At 44.0% G+C, this 23,265-nt stretch overlaps 1 protein-coding gene across 1 annotated transcript in view; it reads right to left on the reverse strand.

Moving 5' to 3' along the window:
• Positions 1 to 23,265, reverse strand: part of LOC133503228 (voltage-dependent R-type calcium channel subunit alpha-1E) — a 120,097-nt gene that overhangs the window by 16,697 nt on the left and 80,135 nt on the right. Inside the window, exons 14-36 of the mRNA XM_061824603.1 lie at positions 22,799 to 22,911; positions 22,597 to 22,709; positions 22,386 to 22,517; positions 21,956 to 22,025; positions 21,734 to 21,851; positions 20,873 to 20,940; positions 20,664 to 20,755; positions 14,263 to 15,108; positions 13,721 to 13,932; positions 13,526 to 13,637; positions 11,957 to 12,086; positions 11,519 to 11,578; positions 10,262 to 10,368; positions 10,062 to 10,073; positions 9,837 to 9,933; positions 8,744 to 8,904; positions 6,451 to 6,588; positions 5,580 to 5,781; positions 4,223 to 4,387; positions 2,470 to 2,580; positions 2,309 to 2,389; positions 2,025 to 2,210; positions 317 to 408 (exon numbers count right to left, since the gene is read on the reverse strand). Of these exons, the coding sequence (XP_061680587.1) occupies positions 317 to 408; positions 2,025 to 2,210; positions 2,309 to 2,389; positions 2,470 to 2,580; positions 4,223 to 4,387; positions 5,580 to 5,781; positions 6,451 to 6,588; positions 8,744 to 8,904; positions 9,837 to 9,933; positions 10,062 to 10,073; positions 10,262 to 10,368; positions 11,519 to 11,578; positions 11,957 to 12,086; positions 13,526 to 13,637; positions 13,721 to 13,932; positions 14,263 to 15,108; positions 20,664 to 20,755; positions 20,873 to 20,940; positions 21,734 to 21,851; positions 21,956 to 22,025; positions 22,386 to 22,517; positions 22,597 to 22,709; positions 22,799 to 22,911 (3,418 nt within the window). The remainder of the gene's footprint in view (positions 1 to 316; positions 409 to 2,024; positions 2,211 to 2,308; positions 2,390 to 2,469; positions 2,581 to 4,222; positions 4,388 to 5,579; positions 5,782 to 6,450; positions 6,589 to 8,743; positions 8,905 to 9,836; positions 9,934 to 10,061; positions 10,074 to 10,261; positions 10,369 to 11,518; positions 11,579 to 11,956; positions 12,087 to 13,525; positions 13,638 to 13,720; positions 13,933 to 14,262; positions 15,109 to 20,663; positions 20,756 to 20,872; positions 20,941 to 21,733; positions 21,852 to 21,955; positions 22,026 to 22,385; positions 22,518 to 22,596; positions 22,710 to 22,798; positions 22,912 to 23,265) is intronic.

Consider the following 23,265-nt stretch of genomic DNA (forward strand, 5'->3'; position numbering starts at 1 on the left):
GTCCTTGAGCTAACACGTTAGTTGCCAGCTAAGCTAGTCATCACAACTCAAGTCAGCAAACAGCAACAGCTAGCGACAGCACGGTTTGCGCGACAGTGAAATAACACTGAAAGCGTGGGGATTGGCGTCTGGGGGGCGGGGTCGCATTGGTGTGCATTGCGTGCATGTGTGCGTCAAGCAAATGTAAACAGCAGGAGTTGGAAGGCCACTTGGGTGCTTGTCCATCTCCAAAAATCAGCGTGCGCGCCCACCATTCACCACGCCACCAATGGCGCGCAGAAACGGGATGCCTAATTTCTTCTGTCGTGGGATTTACCTGAAGAGCAGCATCAGGGCGCCAGAGAAGGTCTTGAAGTTGTTGTGCTGGTTAATGTGCGTCTCCTCGTTCAGCTTAATGTTGCCAAACACCTGGTTCAAAGGTCAGAAGTGTCAACAAGTGTAAATTCTGTAAATGCAATAAAATCGCCTCAGTCCCACCATGATGCTTTTTGACTTCCAAGTTACGCCAATTTCACAGGAAATAATAGCAGATTGATTGAAGATCAAAATTATGCCATAATAGAGAAAAAAAAAAATCGCATTTTAAATTTGGAATTCATGTTTTAAAACGTGCAATTAGACACCCGCAGGTTCACCCAACTGGTAAATTTCCCCAACCTTTCCCAATTATTTTCCCATTTTTAGCTTCTTTTTTTTCCATTTTTTTTTCTTTCATTATGAAACAGAAACAACACTTATTGGTGGTTCTCCAATAAACCAATAATCCATCCAGATTGTCTCTCTCTCTCTCTCTCTTTCTCTAGTGTCTCTAGAGTGAAGGTACTTTAACCAGTGTCAATCCATCCATCCATCCATCCATCCATCCATCCATCCATTTTCTTAGCCGCTTATCCTCAAAAGGGTCACGGGAATGGTGGAGCCTATCCCACCTGTCAACGAGCAGGAGGCCGGGTGCACTCTGAACTGGTCAATCACACCGATGGGGCAATTTAGAGTGTCCAATTAATGTTGCATATTTTCGGGATGTGGAAGGAAACCGGAGTGCGCAGAGAAAACCCACGCAGGCACGGGGAGAACATGCAAACTCCACACAGGTGGGTCCGGGGTCGAACCCGGGACCTCAGAACTGTGAGGCCAACACTTTCCAGCTGATCCACCGTGCTGCTTCTGGACATGTGTGTTAAATTTGTAAAAAAATCGAATCATGTATTCTACCTCTGACTCGCATTGAAAAGATAATAACAAACCAGGCGGAAAGGTGGGAGACCAGTACGTTTAGCTTGTCTGCCTCACAGTTGAGAGGTTCCTGGTTTGAATCCCTGCCTCCCGTATTCCTATGTGGAGTTTGCACGTTGCTTTGGTTTTCTCTGGGTACTTTAGCTTCCGCCACACTCCAAATACTTGTGGATTCGTTTCACTGGGAGCATCTGCTCCATGCGCCATGCTCAGGCGGGTCTGGGATCAAACCCGGGACCCCAGAACTGTGAGGCGAACGCTTCCCAGCCGATCCACCGTGCCGCCCTATACCCACCTTATAATAAAAATCAAAGTAAAACTTGTGATGTTTACTGTATGCGTTATCATTTGTGTTGTGTCGGCAGGTGTGTGTTACCAGTGTTTTCATTTTGCATTTGTGCGCCGTACCTCAAATTTTGGCCTGCATCATACAGCAAAAATCAACAAAGTGATGGTTTGTAACAAAAAAAAAAACCTAAATACTGGGCACTCGTAAATCAAGACAATTATCTCATTGACATTCAAATCCTTTGAGATTTGCTGTAGCTTTTCTTTTTTGTGTGTCTCACCAAGTTCCATTTCAGTTTTTTTATGGTTATCTTCACTGGTACTCTCCTCAAGTGGTGTACCAAAGGTAACTCGATTTGCTGACGTTACGCTTGATGATGGTAAGAGCCTGCTTGAGTCATCTCTTTTACCGAGGATTTTGATTGAACTACAAATCTTTCCGACTTTAACAACTGCGAGCAAGACATTGACGGACGGCGGCGGAAGTGTCGGCATCTGACCTGCATGCCAATGATGGCGTAGATGAAGAAGAGCATGGCGATGAGCAGGCAGACGTAAGGCAAAGCTTTGAAGGACTGCACGAACGTCCACAGAAGGATCCGGATGGTGTAGCCTTGTCTCAGCAGCTTGATCAGACGCGCCGCTCTGAACAGCTTCAAGAAACTCATGTTGAAAGTGTCCACGAACTGCAGGGGAGGGAACGTGCAGTTGCAGAAAAAGCGCTGAAATTGGGAATGACAAAACTACTAAACAAAAGTAAATTACAAAACATTATGCCACTCACCTGCAGGTCCACCACAATCTCAGTGATGCTGCCAAGTACGGTGATGAAGTCAAAAATGTTCCAAGTGTCTCGAAAGTAATTCTGTGGAGAACCAAGAGGCGGTCGGATTAACTTCGAGAAGACCGCGGAGCGCCTCACGCGTCGGTTCGTTCCCCCCTCACCAGCAAGCCGAACGCCATTATTTTAAGGACACACTCGATGGAAAACAGAACGGTGAAGGCCGTGTTCAGATGCTTGAGGACGGCCTCGTAGGCAGGCGGGGCCGAATAATACTGAAAAACACGCACACACAGGAAACAGGATTTCAAACACAAGCATCGGAGAACCGTTTGTCGGCGACAGGTTGATGGAAGATTCCTCCGGAGCTGGAAATAGCAGCCACGTCTCTTCACCTGTCATCTGTCGTGCTATAAAAAGGAGTCATTCCTCCGGGGGCCGGCGGCCACCCTTAATGAGGTCATGCTAAATAGCAGCCCCTGGACATTAGAGATCAATATTTAATACAGACTGAGTCACCCTCTGCGTCGGTCGGTCTGAGCGGCATCAGGAACAAAAAAAAAAAAAAAAGGAAGAAAAAAGATAATTTGAGGAAATAAATATCAGCAGGTGCAAATAAAGGGCAACACACTGAAATTATGAAACATCACAGTCGGCATGAGGTAAGCGGTGCATTTACTGGCTCCTGCTGGGATGCGCATATCTCTAAACGGCAGTGCAAAAACGTAAATTGAGCCAGGTATTAAAAAAAAAAAAGTCAAATTTAGGTAATTTAGGTAAATTGTGTGTGTATAAATGTGTTTGCTTAATATTTATTTATTTTTTCTTTCTTTCAAGCATTGTATCCCCATTAAAAATGTTCATGGGAGGGTATCATAACTTGTTTTGAGATTTAATCTGAACTGGCATTACCCTTTACAGTATTTTAAGTCCAGTTTTGTGTTAGTCTCTCGCCTGATCCAACAGATGGTGCTGGCGGGGCGGAGCAGGAGTATTCCCCCCATCCCCCACCCCTCTTCTTGTTTGACTACGTCTTCCTGTCCATTTTTGTAGTTTGGGGGAACACAAGGAAACAACTTAGCCTTGATTGAGTGCTAAGGATCAAGATGACTGCGGCCCATTAATTCTGCTTAGCAACTGGAGGTCATGAAAAAGTGATTAAAAAACACAAACAAAGAAATGACCCAATTCTTCATTTTTGTCGGTCACTAAGTGAAGGGGTTCTACAACAAACATCTACAATACAGATAACTACAATACATGTGCGACTTGCTTTCTAAGAAATGACAAAAATCACAAAATACACCTGGCCCACAAAATTTGAATATTTTACAGTGCAGAAAATAAGTATTTGAACACCCTGCTATATTGCAAGGTCTCCCACGTGGAAATCATGGAGGGGTCTGAAATTTTCATCATAGATGCATGTCCACTGTGAGAGAGAGAAGCTAAAAAGTAAAATCCAGAAATCACAATGTATGATTTTTTTTCAACAATTTGTGCGATACGGCTGCAAATGAGTATTTCAACACCTGTCTATCAGCTGGAATTCTGACACTCAAAGACCTGTTAGTCCGCCTTTAAAAGTCCACCTCCACTCCATGTGTTATCCTGAATCAGATGCACCTGTGTGAGGTCGTTAGCTGCATAAAGACACCTGTCCACCCCATACAAAATCCCTCCTGCAGTGTGTGCAAACCTGGTGAAAAAGTACAGGAAACGTTTGACCTCTGTAATGGTAAACAAAGGCTACTGTACCAAATATTAACATTGGTTTTATCAGGTGTTCAAATACTTATTTGCAGCTGTATCACACAAATAAATCGTTGGAAAAAAAAAAATCATACACTACTTTTACTGTGCCCTCCTAATATTATGATGTTTTGCTGATGAGTGCCTCGTCGCGCAAACCCTCACCTTCATCATCAGGACGATTGTGTTGAGAGCGATCATGGCCAGGACGGTGTACTCGAAAGAGGGCGATACCACAAAGTGCCACAGACGGTACTGGAACGTGTGCCGGTTCTGGGGCATGTAACGGGTCAACGGCTTGGCGCTGATGGCAAAGTCGATGCACGCCCTCTAGAGTGCAAAAAAAAAAAAAAGAGAGGATGGAAGGATGTATGCATAAAGCATTTACATTTGGTTAAAAAAAAAGTTTACACACCCCTGTTCAAATGTCAGTTTTTCGTGATATTGCAAAAAACAGACCAGGACAAATACTGTCATTGGAAAACCTTTCCCAACAATAATGTGACTTGAATGAACTCAACTCAAATGAATTACTTTGAAATATATTTTCAAGAAGGGAGGTAAAAACAAACAACTGCAACAATGGGCTTTCACAAGTGTGCACACCCCCATAATGTGATGAGACTATATTCAGAATGAACACATTTTTAAACTGGGAGTCAGCAACACACTTGCCACCACTGAAATTGCCTCTGAATACCTACAAATAAAGTTCACACGTTTAAGGAGGCTTTTGCTGACATTTCTTTATTCCTGGCAAAAGTGAGAAGGTTTTGTGCGAATACTATTTGGAACTGTTCATAATTCCACTGAGGCCTCAGTTCCATCTGAAGAAATACAGGGACGAAGGATGACGCCGCCACCAACGACCTTCATTAATTTGTGCCAAACATACATTTTGGACCACAAAAAAAATATCTCCCACGTTTTGGGAGATTTTCCCATGGCCATTATTGGAATAATTTTCAAAGCTTTATTATTTTTAAATGAATAAACAGAGAATGTTTTTTTTTTTTTTTTTTTTAATTCAGAAAACCAATATGGTACAGCATCGGTTCTCGACCACAATCCGTTCTAGAAGGCGGTTCAACAAGTGATTTGTTTGAAAACCGACTCAACCGCCGCGCGCGTTGTATCATTCCCGGGTTTTTTCGGGGATTCGTTCGAATTCACAATAACAAAGCGCGTCGTGGTTGGGTCAGCTGGTCGAGCCGCGCGCGTTCTGTTATTTCCGGGTTTTGTCGGGGGCCGTTCGAGTAACGGTTTTTGTTCGAAAGCAGAAAAAAAAAAAAAAAAAATCTCGAAATTTTCATTCGAAAACCGATTTGTTCGAGAACGGGGACGGGAGGCTGTAATGTAATTATAAAGCAATGAGCATTTGATGGGTTTATTAGAAAAGGAACACTCCTGATGCCTCAAATTTGTGACGTTTTCCCTGGGGAAAAGCAATCAATGTTGTGAAAAATTGCCTGCCCACCTTGTTCTTGATTGAATTTCTTTGTTTTTGTTGGCCGTGGCTCACCTCGTTCTTCTCCAGGCTGCACTCTTCCATCATCTTATCTCCCTGCTCCTGGAAGGTGATGATGATGAGGGCCACGAAGATGTTGACGAAGAAGAACGGGAAGACCACAAAGTAGATGACGTAGAAAATGGACATTTCCATCCGGTTGCCGTGGCTCGGACCCCTGTCCTCCTCGGTCACGTCGACTGAGTGCTGCAGGACCCTGCAGGAACACAACGTGACACAACACGGCGCTTGCCATCATCAACGACATTATATACCTGACCATTTTCTTCTCAATAGTCAAGTCATTAGACCTCGCTTCACGTTTTCAGATCCTGGCTTTGCTTAGCGTTTTGTTCCTCTGCCTTCTCAGATTGCTTACCATGACCCTGTTCCTTGAATAAACCACGCCTAACATCATGCTCGCGTCTCGGAGTCCTGCATTTGTGTCCAGCCCCGTACCGGAGGTTCGTGACAGTCAGTCACTCGTTGCACTCAGAAGTCATAGCAAAAAAATGGAAAAAAAGTGGCTCATATCTGGAAATACTTTTCAGTCAGGTCACTTGTATCCCAAAGTACCACTGTGTTTAATATTACATAATATGCCAAAACGCTGCAAGTCACTAATATCTTCTCATTATAGACATTCGTTGCGAAAAAATGTCCCTCTGGCATTTGAAGAATGATAAGATTTTAAATTATTAATTGAAACCTTTATAAGGCAGCGGTTAATTTACAAGCCTCGGCAGTGATATATGTATAGTGTAACTTTACGCTTAGATGAATGGGAAAACCTTTTTAAAATGACTTGCATAATCATATTTGGTTCGTCAAAAGGTCCGAAGGTGAAATTGCATATTGAATGGTCGCCGTGCGCGCCGACACTCACTGGGGCCAGCCTTCCCCGGTGGAAACTGTGAAGAGAGTCAGCAGAGCCCAGACGATGTTGTCATAGTGGAACTCGTGTCGCTTCCAGTCTCGTTTCTTCACCTCTTTCTTGTCCTTCCTGTAGTCGATATAGTAACCTCTGCGCGAAAGGATAAGGAGACTGAGAAAAGTGTGGAGCATTTGAAATTTGAGGTCTCGAACTGTGGCGTCATCTGCCATTACAGAACCGCTTCAAAATCATGTTAATGTCATGCTAACTTCTATGTATGTACTTGTATTGTAATTACTATGTAATTACAATGGAACACCCAAACTTGTACAAGCCCGAGGTTGCACAATTTTGAAAGTGATTAAAATCTTCAACAAATGCTTCTCAAGTTGCACAAAACTTTGATTTAAACTGCCACGTGGATGGGATATCACCAGATGGCATTTCAGTGAACGCATTTTACTGGGGGAAAAAAATGTACTCCGCACGGGTATGTCTGTTCTCTCTCTAATTAATCTAAATGACGGTTACTTTCTTTTTAAAGTTATTTAGGAAGTGGAAATGTAAGAAAATGAGGTGTGAAAATCAACATCATTAACATTGAATAAAATTTAAAAAAGGAGTGTTTTGCGTGGATATGTTCTATCAGCAGTGGTTAACTTATTTTTCCACTACCATGACCATTTAATATGTAAAAATAGGACAGTTGTGAGTGTAACTCATTACATATTTAGATAGAATTTAAAGAATCAAACAGTTTCTGCATCATGATTCCAAGCATTCATCGTGTGGCTGCACATCCGTGTGCTTTGGCCACCAGAGGCAGTATAATACACGTACAGTACAACCTCGGTTCTCGACCACAATCCGTTCCAGAAGGCGGTTCGAGAACCGATTTGTTTGAAAACCCAATCGATATTTCCCACGTCTCCCTACAAAGGCTGCGTTATACGCAATAACAACATGCGTTGTGGATCAGCTGGTCGGGCCGTGCGCGTTATGTTATTTCCGGGTTTTTTCGCAGCGCGTTCAAATTCACAATAACAACGCGCGTCGTGGGTCAGCTGGGCGGGCCGCGCGCGTTATGTTATTTCTGGGTCCTGTCACAGCCGTTCGTACTGATTTTCGTTCGAAAAGAGAAGCGAAAAATTCGCGAAATTTTCGTTCAAAAACAGATTTGTTCAAGAACGGAGACGTTCGAGAACTGAGTATTTGCTGCACATGTACATGCATGTAAATGAAGTCGATGATCACAACCCCTGAGGAAGCTCCTGTAATGGTAATTTTTTGCAAAGTATAAAAATAAGTATGCATTATTCCTGTGAGTATTGTTATATTGTCTGTCCACATGGGTTGCTGCACCATTTTTGTTCAACTGTCTACTGCACCATCGATGCTAATTTCGCTAGGTTGTGTGTTTGTAGCATTAAAGAAGCGAATATTCGTGAATTACGTTGTGTTTGGTTGAAGAGACAATGTGTAATTTTCTTGTTTGATCTCTGTATTTTTCCTGTTCATCTCTATGTTTAGTTTTCCAGTAAACGTCACACGAGAGTTGCCATAAGCAGCTTCGCATTGTTTTTTGGAAGAACTGTTCACTTTCTGCCAAACTGCTTCCTGTTGTGAAGTTCGCCGCAATCAAATGTTTGTAAGTAAATTTTGCTCATACTCCAAGGTAAAAAATTTGTAAACTGGGCCGCTCATATGTTGAGGTACCATTATACACTGCACAGTACTTAACGCATTACCCATACAGGTTTAAGACGTCTACGCTTTGACCATGAAACTAGTCATTTGTTTTGTAGTACTGTCGTACATACTGTAGCTTACTTATCATAATATTTGGTATTACATCAAATGACCACGCAAACGAGTTATTAATGAAGCACTAATACACTGAAGTTAATCTCATAGCAAAGTGCAATTTTTGCTTTGGTCCCCATTTTTTTTCTTTTTATGTGACAAAAAACTGGAGTTTTGAAAAGGGGTGTGTAGACTTTTTTGTTTTGTTTTTCCTCTGTACCTCCCTACCCAACTATCTGCCTTAAAAATGAGCTGGAAAGATGTGACGTTATTGTCAAAATACCATCCTGATTCCAATGTTATGCCTACGAGGCTTAAGTTTGCATGGGTTCGCTGTGACACGCTGGAATGTATTACTTGAATGTATTATTCGGTATCTATCCACGACTGCATATACGCTGACATTCTCAGTATTCACTTCCTTATTGACGCTTTAACAAGTACACGGAGCCACGGGAAATATGCAAAAGAGCAGCCGAGCGAGGCGAGTGAGAGTTATTACTGGCAGTCCTTCTCTGTGTCCTTGGAGATGTCGTTGCAGTAAAAGAATTTCCCCTTGAAGAGCTGCACGGCGATGACGGCAAAGATGAACATGAAGAGCTTGTACACGATCAGGATGTTGAAGACATTTTTCAGGGACGTCACCACGCAGTCGAACACGGCCTGCGGGCGGAAGACAATCGTCAGATTTTCATGTTAGGGGCGAGAGATGTGTATCCATTTTCTTTAGCAATAATTCTAAAAAGTGTGGCACAAGTGCTACAAGTGGTACTTGACTTCCTTTGGCGGGACGTGAAAGAATTAACAAAATAAATGGTGATAAAATTTTCAACATTAGACATATATAAATACACACATATCATATCATATATATATATATAGAGAGAGAGAGAGAGAGAGAGATGAGAGAGAGAGAGAAGAGAGAGAGAGAGAGCGAGAGAGAGAGAGAGAGAGAGAGCGAGAGAGAGAGAGAGAGAGAGAGAGAGAGAGAGAGAGAGAGAGAGAGAGACACACATGTATACATTAACAGTATATACACATGTGTATATATATATACACACACACACACACACACATATATATATATTATATATATTTACATATTTATATACACACATATGTATATACACTCATATACACACACACCACACACACATATTATATAATTACATATTTATATACACACATATGTATACACACACACACACACACACACATATATATATAGACATATATATATATATATAGACATACATATATATATACACTTACACACCTCTCTCTCTCTCTCTCTTCTCTCTCTCTCTCTCTTTCTCTCTCTCTCTATATATATATATACACACACACACACATATACAGAGAGAGAGAGAGGAGAGAGAGAGACACACACACACACACATACATAAATATATATATATATATATATATATATATATATATATATATCCCGCAACCCTTCTGAGGATAAGCGGCAAAGAAAATGGATGGCTCTACCAATTTTCTGGAGAGAAACACCTGTAACGTTGGACTAAACCGTAGAGGTCTAACTGTCATCATACTTTGAATGAAGACAACGTAAAAGTAGAAGGTCTGACCTTGAGTTTCGGAAGTCTCTTGATGGTCTTCAAGGGCCTGAGCACTCGTAACACTCTGAGGGATTTGATGGTTTTAATGTCTCGTCCTTTGTTGTTTCTGTGCAAGACGACACAGTGTGAGCGTTGCATCGAAGCGGCGCGGTGAGAATCACATTAAGATGTGTATATTCCATATTTGTAACATATATGAATTAACATGAGATAGTTTCATCTGAAGAATATTACCCCATCACATTGCTGCAGGCCATCACACAAGATCACCATCCAGAGACAGGAGAGACAAAAAGTGGACGACGCACATAAAAAGTTAGAATGGAATATGAAAAATATGCTTACGCCGCAACCGTACACATCTTAAGTTCCAACCAGCTGCCGTGACATTTACACGTTCGGACATTACATCTTAAATTAACCATGCGACTGACGTGAGAGCGAAGGCCACCAGAGCTCCCACCACCACTATGAAGTCCAGGATGTTCCAGAGGTCTCGGAAGTACGAGCCGTCGTGGAGGATCAGACCCTGGTCGATCATCTGAGGACCAACGATGGCATGAAAATTCTCAAACGGACTTTTAGCGACATCTCTCATTACAAGAATGATAATCGACAAAGAAACAGTTGAAAGCTATTCTCTGTGTAGCTGAGAGGGATATCTCTCCATCCATTTTCTTTGCCGCTTATCCTCACGAGGGTCACGGGGAGTGCTGGAGCCTATCCCAGCTGTCAACGGACAGGAGGCGGGGCACACCCCGAACTGGTCGCCAGTCAATCGCAGCAGAGGAATATGATTAATCCGATGTGCCGCCGCTCGACTCAAGTGAAAAACAAAAAAATCATCATCGCATGGGGCAAACTGTCAAACAAAGAAATGGAAAATGAAATCAAGCGCAAGGAGCATGGAGCAGACAGACGCTCCCAAACTAATCTGTACGTTTTCGGAATACGGGGGAGGCTGAAGTACCCAGAGAAAACCAAAGCGAAAAATGCAAACTTCCACATGGGACTACGGGAGCCAGGAATTCAAACCAGGAATCTCTCAACTGTGAGGCAGACAAGCTACCCACCTTTCCGCCTCACAGTTCTGAGGTCCTGGGTTCGTGAGTGTGACTCTTTGTCTCTATGTGCGATTGGCTGGCAACCAGTTCAGGGTGTACCCAATGCCTCCTGCCCGTTGACAGCTGGGATAAGCTCCAGCACTCCCCGTGACCTTCGTGAGGATAAGCGGCAAAGAAAATGGATGGTTGGATGAATGGATAATTTTACTAAACATGAAACAGAGATAATGACACATTGGTGATTAAAAACAACTGAACAAGAATACCTCTGCTAGCTTAATGCCAGCAACTAAAACCTAGCTAGCCTAATGCTAACGCATAACAATTAGCATTTATCTAGCATTTCCGAGTAGAAATGTGGTGTGACTGTCTATGTGCCCTGCGATTGGCTTGCGACCAGTTCGGGGTGTACCCCGCCTCCTGCCCGTTGACAGCTGGGAAAGGCTCCAGCACTCCCCGCGACCCTCGTGAGGATATAGCGGCTAAGAAAATGGATGGATGGATATTTCCATACTTGTATGTATTTTGTGGGACTGTGCATAAAACAATCATTGCGTTGCAGCAGCTTGCTAAAAAAAAAAAAAAAAAAAAACAATAATTTCATCTAAATGAAGAGAACCTTCCTACCTTAATTATCATTTCAAAGGTGAAGACGCCAGTGAAGACGTAGTCGAAATAGCGCAGAACCTGCAAGAGAGCAGAAAAGGGAAAACAGAGACAGAAGAAAATGCCATAAAAAGTCCACAAAGTAAAGCACATTTTAAAAATTCTAGGCTCTCATCTTCAACTGTGATATGCAAAAATCTATTAAAAACAATAATAACCTGCGAGGAAAATAACTCGCCGTCCCAATCACAATTTAATCATCTCCCAATCAGTTCACATTAGCAGCGTTTAGCAAAACAACTCCAGGAAATGTAGTTTTTCCCCTAAAATTTGATGCACAGATGAAGGCAGGCGCCACCCTCCGGGGATAATCCAATTGCACCTCGAGATCGTGATTCATGACAAGGGATGAATAGTCCGGATTGTGCCAAGCGGATTGCCGCGCGTGAACGCGCAAACCTTGTTCCAGTCCGACGTGGTGGCGACGGGGTCCTCTGCGGCGAGCGCGATGCTGCTCGCGACGATGACCAGCAGGATGGACATTTCGAAGTACCTGAGGTTCACCACGTAGTGACACGCTCGACGCACCCTGAGGACAAACGGCAAAAACAGAGAAGGTTATCAAGTATTTGTGTGAGGAATTTGTTTATTTATACAAATACATTTTATACCCTCATAATAAAAGTGTGCCGCCTGCAGTGATGAGCGAAAACCAAATTACCAAAACCAAAAGCGAAAACCAAATTAAATGCATACTTTCCAAATGAAGCTCCTCAACTATCTGTGACATAGTTCAAGCTATGACAAGATGGATTGCATTTTTTCCCTAAATGCAGCTTTTTAAGTCACTTCCAAATAGTTCTGTTGATTTATTAAAACAACACCAATAGTCTGTCAGCAAATATGGCTTTGGATCTCCAATTTTCTGAATTTAAACCCCGCTATAGTCATGTAATTATCTGTTAATTATATTAAATAGTGTCATACATGGTATAATTTTATATATTCAATAAAATATTGCAGAAATAAAACATTATATTTTACAATATACCATAATTTCCGTCCTACAAGCCGGGACTTTTTTCCAGACGCTTTCAACCCTGCGGTTTATGCGGTGATGCGGCTGATTTGTGCATTTTTTCTAATGGCCGCAAGGGGGGCGCTCGAGCGGAAAAGGCAAGAGTGAGACTGAATATATGTGCCGAGGAAGTGACTTTTACCGGTCGGGCCCTGTGAGTGCTGCGCTAGCGCGTTAGTGCTGTGTCTCGGTGATTTTTACCAGTATGTTTTTTTTTTTAACCGGCATCTTTAGCGCGTCAGTGCGAGCATTAGCATTAGCGCGGTGAAGCTATCGTTAGCATTAGCGCGCAGCGGCACTAGCGATAGCATTAGCGTGGCGGCGCTAGCGTTAAAGTCTCTGTGTACTGTCTTTCTTTGTAAATATCTCGTGTTTCAATTTGAGCACTTGCGGCTTTTATACAGCTGCGGTGCATGTATGTACCAAATGGTATTTCCTTTACAAATGTACTGGGTGAGGCTTACAACCAGGTGCGCTCTTTAGGCTGGGAATTACGGTATGCTAATTGAAGCCACAACAAATTTAGTTTTGCTTCATGTTGAGGTTACAAAATTAAAAAGTCTTTTTTTGTCTCATTACAAAGTCTAGCAGAACCTCACAAGAACTTCCAAATACTGATAATAGAAAAATTTGGAATTTTATCACCCAGAATCCCACCATAGTAATACAATTTTTACAAAAGCAAAAGGAAGAGGAAAGGGACAAATAAGCCCCCCACTACAAAAAGTAATTATTCCTCTAAGGGCAAGTGCATAAATGATTTTATGTCTTTTTTTTAATGAACTCTTCAAAGCAATTACGTTAACGTTACACTTGTTGGACTATTATTGTGCAGCGAATACAAGCTGTAAACTTGTTCCTGGAACTGCTTACAAGTATTTCGGTTCGCATTACTGGAGTCAATAATAGCAAGACGGTCGCGTAACGGGAAGTTCACCACGAGCGCTTACGGGTTGTCTGGTTTGAAGATGAACATGCTGTCAGGCCTCGCAGTTTGGACGGCCTTCATGTCTTCAGCCTCGTCCTCCTCAGACTTGGAAGCTTCGCGGTCCTTGCTGTTAACTGCAGAGGCGAAAAAGAGAAGGACGTGCGTGACGATGGTCAAGTCAGTCAAAGCCGAACAGCTTGGAACATCTACTAGTTACTAGTGATGGTAGACAGCTCCATGGATGCCTCCGTGTCTGGCATTTCGACGATCACGCTGGAGCCGAGCTGAGATTTATCCAAGTCTTCTTGGTTGCTCTCTGCGACCGCAAGCGGACACGCTTCTTCATCCGGAGGGAGCTCCGGCTGCTTTTGGACACCCGCATGGTTGTCTGCTTGCTTCGAGTCCTCGAACTCACTCTGGTCACCTTGCCTGAAGACACACCCAGAAAGAGTCTCCAACTGGAATTTATTGGAAACAGTCCTTCATTCCAGGGTGTATCCACCCCCTTTCCAAAAGTCACCTGTAACCAGTGTTGTACCTGAACAGCTTCAATGAAGAAAGGTTTAATAGGTAAAGTAGCGAACTCAGTTAAAAATTTTGAATTAGGAACTCTAAACTGAACTAGTTCATTCTTCCAACGGTAAACTCAAATTTGAAGTCGATCATAAACTTTCCCAACACTGCCTGAGACCCTAAAGAGGATAAGCGCTATAGAAAATGGATAAACAAATGGGATTTAACTTGAATATCTCTTCTCACCCGTTCTCCTCAGAATCGAGTCCCTCTCTCGCTTCACTCTCCAGCTGCCTCTCCTCTACTTTCACCGGAAGCTTGGTCCTCTCCCCGCTGACCGAGCGGCTTCCTTTCCGAGGAGACGACCCCTGACTCCTGGCGCCGTTCTGGTGACAACGCAGCAGCTTCCTGCCCCGGATCAGTCTGGCGTCACAGTCGTCCGGCGGTCTGAACTTCTTTACGGGCCTGTGCTGACGATCACCGTTCAACCTGGGGCTCCTCCGCTCGCTGAGCTTGTTGTAACTTTCGTCAACGTCCAGGCTGGGATCTGGTGTGAAATCCTGGGGATCCTCGGGGGTAATAGTCAAGGGGTCCAATATCTCTGGAGGCAGCGTTGCCAGGGGGGGTTCGGGAATAACACCGGAGAGAACGGCTTCAAAGGACATCTCACTTGAGACCTGATTCTTGGTTGGTGGCGCCAGGGGATCTGCGACGGGGTCCGTCGGGCACCTCGACCCCGCCGGTGGAGTGCTGTGCATAACCTTACGGTGCAGGGACTGAGGGCGGCCATGTTGGGACTGGGCCGAGGCGGCCGGTCCGTCCTTCTCCTGGCTGGGGCCGCTGGACAAAACCTCCCGGCTGGACATCTGGCGGTGTCTTCGCAGCTGGCTGGTCCTCTGCTCCCACACGGACATGGTCATCCTCTTTCTCCTCTCTCGCCTGGACATGAAAGGGTTAGACGGGTTGAGTGGGGGGAGAGGGCGCCCCTCCCTGATGCTGCCCTGTGCCTCCTCCAGGGAGCAGGAATAGGTGGGTCGGCTGCGGTGGATGGCCCTTTTTCTGTAAAGGTAGGGCCACCTCCTGCGACTTCCCCTGTGGACAGAAGAGCGACACAAATACATTTATCACATTGAGAATCATATTTGGCTAACTTCTTTATACATGTGTGATAATTAAGAATATTAAAAAATTGAGACACTTCTCAGATGACCTTTACATTTTGCTTTGTTATTTTTAGACTTTAAGGTTGAAGGTATTTTATGGAATAGGCTAGCATAACGCATGGAATGGCTTTTACTGTCAGTATATACAAATATGATGAGATTGAAAGCAGCTTAATTTTATTCAGAGTAACAGGATTGAATTTATTTTTACACTTGTATACCAGTTATAAAAACATTGTGTGTGCGGTTATTTTTTACTTGCATTATTCCCTATGGGTAAATTTGTTGGTGGTGGTACTGCATGCGCAAGTCCGGTGTGGCGGAGAAATATGTACACGACATCTATGAGGACAGCAGAACAGCGGTGAGATGTGCTGTAGGTGTGTCAGAAGAATTTAAGGTGGAGGTGGGACTGCATCAGGGATCCGCTCTGAGCCCCTTCCTGTTTGCGGTAGTAATGGATAGGCTGACTGATGAGGTGAGACTGGATTCCCCTTGGACCATGATGTTCGCAGATGATATTGTGATATGCAGTGAAAGCAAGGAGCAGGCGGAGGAACAATTAGAAAGATGGAGGCACGCACTGGAAAGGAGAGGAATGAAGATTAGCCAAAGTAAAACAGAATATATGTGCGTGAATGAGAGGGGCGGAGGGCGAAGAGTGAAGCACCAGGGAGAAGAGATAGCGAGGGAGGACGACTTCAAATACTTGGGGTCAACAATACAGAGCAATGGTGAGTGTGGTAAGGAAGTGAAGAAACGGGTCCAAGCGGGGTGGAACAGTTGGCGGAAGGTGTCTGGTGTTCTATGTGACAGAAGAGTCTCCGCTAGGATGAAGGGCAAAGTTTATAAAACAGTGGTCAGGCCATGATGTACGGATAAGAGACGGTGGCACTGAAGAGACAACAGGAAGCAGAACTTGAGGTAGCAGAAATGAAGATGTTGAGGTTCTCGCTCGGAGTGAGCAGGTTGGATAGGATTAGAAATGAGCTCATTAGAGGGACAGCCAAAGTTGGATGTTTTGGAGACATGGTTGGAGAGAGCAGACTTCCATGGTTTGGACATGTTCAGAGGCGAGAGAGTGAGTATATCGGTAGAAAGGTGCTGAGGATGGAGCTGCCAGGCAAAAGAACGAGAGAGAGGAAGACCAAAGAGAAGGTTGATGGATGTTGTGAGGGAGGACATGAAGACCGTGGGTGTTCGAGAGGAAGATGCACAAGATAGGCTTAGATGGAAAGAGATGACACGCTGTGGCGACCCCTAATCGGGACAAGCCGAAAGGAAAAGAAGGGTAAATTTGTTTCTGGGGTTTACAAGCCTTCCGGGATGGGTTGTGTTCGACCTCAAGAGTTTTTTGCTAAATTTCATTCGTATGAAAAATGATGGAAAGTGACGTGCGTGGCAGATGCTGTCATTAAATGCTTAACTAGCAGCAGTGAGCCATTTCATTTACAAATGAGACCAATGATACGCTGGATCAGCGGTGCATGTTATTATGAGAATCTCTGAGTGCTTTTGACAAAAAAAGAGCGGCATGAATATAAAATATCTGATCGGGGGAATAAAGAGAATGAGGTTGGTGCGTCTAACACTGTGAAGATCGGGCATGTGTGAGTAAGGCATTCAGAGAGGTGAACAGTAACGGAGCGGTACATGTTACTTACTGGAGCGTGAACTCTTGCGCCCGTCCGTGTTATCAACGAGCGATTGGTTGAAAACAAGACATTAGTGCTTTGGTGAGCAGAGACAAAACAGGCCCGGGAGACACACAGCAAAGGATGCTCATCGTCGCAAAAGCAGTCGGAGTTACTCGTCGGAAGAGTTGCCAATCGGAAAGTTTGCCAGAATGCATAAACGAAACAACAACAATAATTTTTGGAAAACTGAGTGTGAATGTTGCGAGATGCTCTGGCCCAACGAAATGTAAAAGATAGACATTGACGGTGATTAATTTAAAAAAAAAAAAAAAAGCCTTTGCAAAGAATTACACCGGTCTACAATCACAACGTCATCGATATGTACCAGAAGTGGCTTCTTCAGGTGATCACATAACAGTCATAGTAATAATAATACGGGGAGTCCTCGGGTTAAGACGGTCTCGACCTAAGACGTTCTGACTTTACAACACCCGTCCTCCATTTTGTCTGGCTAATGCTTGTCCGTCTTTGTGCGCTGGCCCCAACGGAGAAAACTGTCTTTTAGCAATGCTTCTTCAGCCAAAAGAAAATCCATTACCATGGAAACAAAGCTCAAGAACATAAACTTATTGGAGAAAGGAGAGACAGCAACACCTCCAAGTCTTCAGTCGGTAAAGACAAAGCCCATATTTTAGCACATGTGATGGGTTCTGTTCCTATGTCGGATACAATGATCACAAAACGAGGTTCTTTGATACTTGTCGAGATGGAGAGGATTGAGGACCAGGTTCCTTCGCAATAGCTTCTTCTCCATCCACCTCTCAGCAGTAATGCTAAGTAAATCATCTTGTTTATTTCAATGTATTTTCTTTTTTTGCACAAAGTATTTTGATGTAAATTTTGACTTTAATGGTGGAATCCGACTTAAGTCAAAATTCGAGTTAAGTGCCTACTGTAGGAACGGATCTCAGTCGTAGACCGAGGACTCCCTGTAATATTAATTTGCATTTGGCTATGTTCAGTGAAGCAGCATGTGATCCATAGTCCAGGGTTATATTTGGACTCAAATGTAAACAAAGAACGGAGTGGCGCAAAATGGGAGTATTATGGTCATTTACCACAACACTACACCAGATAGCAGCGTCCTTGTGGTGAAGAAGCACAGGAGACATCAGTAACTGTAAACAATTCGATGTTTGTCATCATCATCAGCTCATTTGATATTTTCTTAGTGTTAAGTGTCATTGTAAGATATTTAAAGTTCGCAAAAAGTTAGGAGTACCTGGCTTTTGGATGAAATTTCAGTTCGAACCTAAAATTTACTTTGACAGATGAACATGATTTTTTGTTCTCTCAACGTACGTGTCAACTGTTCAATGTTTTTTTGCTAAAAACTCACGCAATTCATGAATCGACCAACACGTTTCCAACGACGTACAATTCTACGTCTTTCTGTGTTGTGCAAAAAGTACGAAAACATGGAACAGTTTTGAGAAGCTCACATTAAGTTGACCTGCAAAGATTACAGTACATGATAGGCTCATCCAGAAATTTCAACCGACAACCTACTTCCAAATTTGCCAAGTAGTGCATCTCATATAAACAAATTTATAGTTGCATCAGTGCCAGTGCTTGCCTTTCAACATTCACATTATATTGATACTAATTTTTAATCACCCAATACACAGGTGTCAAACTCAAGGCCCGGGGGCCAGATCTGCAATACGTTGGTGTGTATCTCCACTGGAGCCAAGCGACACATTGACAAACAAGATGGCTGTCACATCTGATTATTTAAAATAAACAAAGAGCAGAACAATGATCAATCAGAGGGCATCTTGCACTCGTTCATTCATTTTCTGCACCGCTTATCCTCACAAGGATCGCGGGAGTGCCGGAGCCTATCCCAGCTATCTTCGGGCAAGGCATCAATTAAGATCACGTCAGCACAAAAACACACACAAAAACAACAACACAGAGATGGATTTGCACAGCCAACACACACACAAAAAAAACAAGTATTATGTTTTAGAAGTCTTTCAACAAAGCATCCGGATGCAACTGTGAACATGAGCACCACCTCCAAGCATCGATGCATCCCCGGGTCATGCGCGGCCAACTTCGACGCGTGAATTCAAGTGGAAGCGCAACATTCCGAGGAGGGAATGCGGAACGCACGATCAATTCCGAGGCCGACAACGTCTCAGCGAGGGCGGGTGCAATTTATGATTTTCTTCGCACCGTCATCATGCCACCCAAACACATGCAGAGAATTTATCTTCAGCCTCCATCCGACATGCCGCAAATTCTAATTTTTTTATCTCCTCCCGCCATGCAAGTTTTTTTTCAAGATCATCACCAGCTACCGAAATGAGATAAGGTTCAAAGCGTCCTCGGTGCACACAGACGCCGGCGCGTTCCCGTCTTCACTTGCAGTTGTGATGAGCATCTGTCACGCTAGCGTAGCTCGAAGTAATGCGCATTACTTCTTTTTGAGTCGATGAGAGAAAATAAATGAAAAAAGGGAGGTGGAAAAAAAAAAAAGTAATTTCACATGCTCATACAGCAAATGTGTTTATCGTGCATAAAGAGTAAAAGGGCAGGCGGCGATCCCGTTCGTGCACATGCGCGTCCGCCGGACGGAAAATCCTGCAATCTGGAAACCTGGCCACTGAGAGAACAAGGTCATGTAACGCCCCAAATTCACGACGTACACCCCAAAAAAAATAATTGCCGTCTACGTCTTGACTGTCTCAGAAGGGTAACTATTGGACGGCATTACCAAAAAGAAAATTAAAGAAAGAAATAGCTAAATTGTGTTTGGAACATTATTACAAGAGGAAAGGCGCCTCTTTGAAGTAGGGTTCCATCCATTTTCTTAGCCGCTTATCCTCACCGGGGTCGTGGGGAGTGCTGGACCCTATCCCAGCTGTCAACAGGCAGGATTCGGGGGACACCCAGAACTGGTCGCCAGCCAATCGCAGGGCACATGGAGACAAACAGCCGCACTCACAATCACACCTCGGGGCAATTTTAGAGTGTCCAATTACTCCATCCATCCATTTTCTTCACCGCTTATCCTCACCGGGGTCGCGGGGAGTGCTGGACCCTATCCCAACTGTCAACAGGCAGGATTCGGGGGACACCCAGAACTGGTTGCCAGCCAATCGCAGGGCACATGGAGACAAACAGCCGCACTCACAATCACACCTGGGGGCAATTTAGAGTGTCAAAATAATGTTGCATGTTTTCGGGATGTGGGGGGAAACCGGAGTGCCCAGAGGAAACCCACGCAGGTACGGGGAGACCATGCAAACTCCACACAGGTGGGGCCGGGATTGAACCAGGGTCCTCAGAACTGTAAGGCCAACGCATTACCAGCAGATCCACCGTGCTGCCCCCAAAGGCAATATATCATCAAAATTAAACGAGATAAAAAAATAATTGTATCGAACAGGCCAAGCGGTGCATCATTTTCCACGTGCGAAATTAAGCCTGTACACGATTTATTTACCTTCCGTGACCTAATACAAGTCCATAGCAACAATATTGGCGATTAAATACCGCAATAGACAAAGCAAGTAGACGACGGTGTAATAAATAACCAAGGAAACAAGGAATAAGAGCGAGATTACATAGCAACGGGTCCGTACCAAATCCTCCAGGCTCAACACTCCCTGCATAACTACGCTGCACGTTGACGTTTAATTGGCGTGGAAATCTACTTCATTAGACTTGTCAGTGGCGTGGGTTGAATCCGATATGGACGCGGGAAGCGGTGCGGAGGACGCCGAAGGGGGAGGGACAGAGGGAGGCGATGAGGAGGTCAGGCAGGAGGAGGACTTACTCTGAAGACATGAAGGAGGAGAGTGGGCCGACCTCCTTCGCCTTCTGGAGAGCGTGCTTTTGGTTGAAAGCAGCCTCGGCTTCCTCCTCGTCCTGTGAGTCGATGCAGAGTCGACTTTCAGAGTTCCTTTTTAGACCGTGGCTCAAAATCCGAGTGATGGGTGGGAAAATAGCAACCTGCACAATCTAATGCTATTCAATGCAATTTACCTTTGTGAGCTCCTGCGCGTTCGCAAGGTTGTCCACGGCAATGGCCAAGAACACGTTCAGCAGAGTGTCTGTTCAAACTGGAGTTCAGGACGAAACTATTACAGTTACATCATCAAAAACAACAACAGTGACAACAATATTTGGGGAGATAAAGGCCAGTTGCAGCCGGTCTGGTGTATTTCTATAATATTCACAAATTAGATTGAGAAGTGCGGGATTTTGTTCACCGCTAAAATTACTGCAACCACAATACCGTAATTTCCGGCCTATAAGCCGCAACTTTTTTTTTACACACTTTCAACCCAGCGGTTAAAGCGGTCATGCGGCTAATTTGTGAATTTTTTCGAACAGTCGCAAGGGGGCACCCGAGCGGAAAAGGTAAGAGACCGGTGGAATATATGTGCCAAGGAAGTGACTTTTACCGTCCGGCCCTGCTAGCGTGTTACTGCCGTGTCGCAGTGATTTTTACCGGTATGGTTTTTTTTTTTTTTTTGTAACCGGCCCTGTTAGCGCGGTGCTAGCGTTAGCGCGGTGCTAGCGTTAGTATTAGTGCGGCGCTAGCGTTAGTGTTACCATAGTGCTAGCGTTAGCATTAGCGCATTGCTAGCATTAGCGTTAAAATCTCTGCGTACCATTTTTCTTTGTAAATATCTCGTGTTTCAATGTGGCCACTTGCGGCTTTTACACAGCTGCGGCGTATGTATGTACCAAATGGTATTTCCTTTACAAATGTACTGGGTGAGACTTATAACCAGGCGCGCTCTGTAGGCCGGGAATTACGGTAATCAAACACTGTTGTAAAAGCTGACAGCTAAGCTAAGCTAAGATCAGAGAAGCTGAAAAGGTAGAAGAGGAGGATACAGTTCCCAAACAAGGTGAGGACAATGAAATATATTGAAGACCACATGCCAGACTTGACTCTACCCTGAGAGCGAATACCGTTGTACATCACCTCATTCCAGTCCTCTCCAGTCAGGATCTGACAAACAAAAACAAACACACAGACCACCACCAGTACAATTTATTGACAACGCTTTCCAGGAATGGGTCCGAATAAGTTTAGCTTGACGTTGACGAGCAGACCTGAAAGACAGTCATGATGGCTGCAGGGAAGGTATCAAAGTTTGCGGGGGTGTAGTCCTCAAATATGAACCTGTGGGGACCCGAAAATGTACACAAATTTAGCATTTCAGCAGCACATTGGAGAATCTCGAGAATATCTTTTTAGTCTGTAAAACATAACTATGCAAATACACAGAGAGACATTCGGCCTGTTCTAAATAAAGGATTTGACACTGAACTAATAAATCATCATTATGTTGTCTTTTTAAATAACTCTAACTTCCTAAACATTGTACTGCAGTAAATGACTTCTACTGTATGGCAGTCCCATTCGCAGCTACCAACACTTTGGTCTTGTATAGGTGATTATCCTGTCCTGTTGTCTTGTACACTGTCCTTAAGTGGTTTGAAAGATGCCTTATAAATAAAAAAGTATTATTATGATTATTACCAGCCACCGAAGAGTTGCATGCCCAGAAGAGCAAAGACAACAATGAAGAGGAAGAGCAGGAAGATGAGGGAGATGATAGACTTCATGGAGTTCATCAGTGACACGACCAGGTTCCTCAGAGACGCCCAGTACCTTCACAGGAAATCAGATAGTGGCGTGGCGTAAGAATGGATCTGGTTTTGTCTGAAAGGTCAAGGAAAGAGGCGCTAACTTGGTGATTTTGAAGATCCTCAGCAGACGGAGAGCCCGCAGGACGCTGATGCCAAAGGAAGTGCCTGGCCGGAAGACTCCCCAGAGTACCTCAAAGATGCTGCCAACGATCACCTGTGGGCGGGGAAGGACGGGATATCATGGATTAGGAGTAGAAGAAGTAGAAGAGTCCGGGTCGAGTAAAATGAGATGGGGCAACTGACGCTGCAGTCAAAGCAGTTGAAAGAGGAGTGGAAGTAGAGGCGGGGGCCCAGGCTGTACATCTTCAGGAACATCTCAGTCAGGAACAGGGCCAGGAACAAGAACTCTGCATAGTCTGGAGCAGCAAAGGACAAGCTCAGATTAATTGCAATTAAAGCAGTGCTGAGCCAGCAAGGCCCTTTTTCTGACGGCAGAAACACACGCCCACATTTACAAAATTTTGGTCTTTGTTCTATTAAATGTTATTCATTTATTCAGAAACATTGATTTTTTTTCATGTCTTCGCATTTTGATTGAGCTCTATTGCATCTGTCGTGCTCTGCGTCTACATGCATTATTACAGTTCATAACCAGCATCTCTGGTGAGGCCTATAGGTATGAAATTGCCCATTTGATACCACAGCATGGTGGCAAAGCATTCCGTGAAGCTCTTCATCACACTACAACATAGTTCCTTGACACCAAGATG

The sequence above is a fragment of the Syngnathoides biaculeatus genome, chromosome 7 (genome assembly GCF_019802595.1).
Source record: "Syngnathoides biaculeatus isolate LvHL_M chromosome 7, ASM1980259v1, whole genome shotgun sequence".
In the NCBI taxonomy this organism is placed as follows: domain Eukaryota; kingdom Metazoa; phylum Chordata; class Actinopteri; order Syngnathiformes; family Syngnathidae; genus Syngnathoides; species Syngnathoides biaculeatus.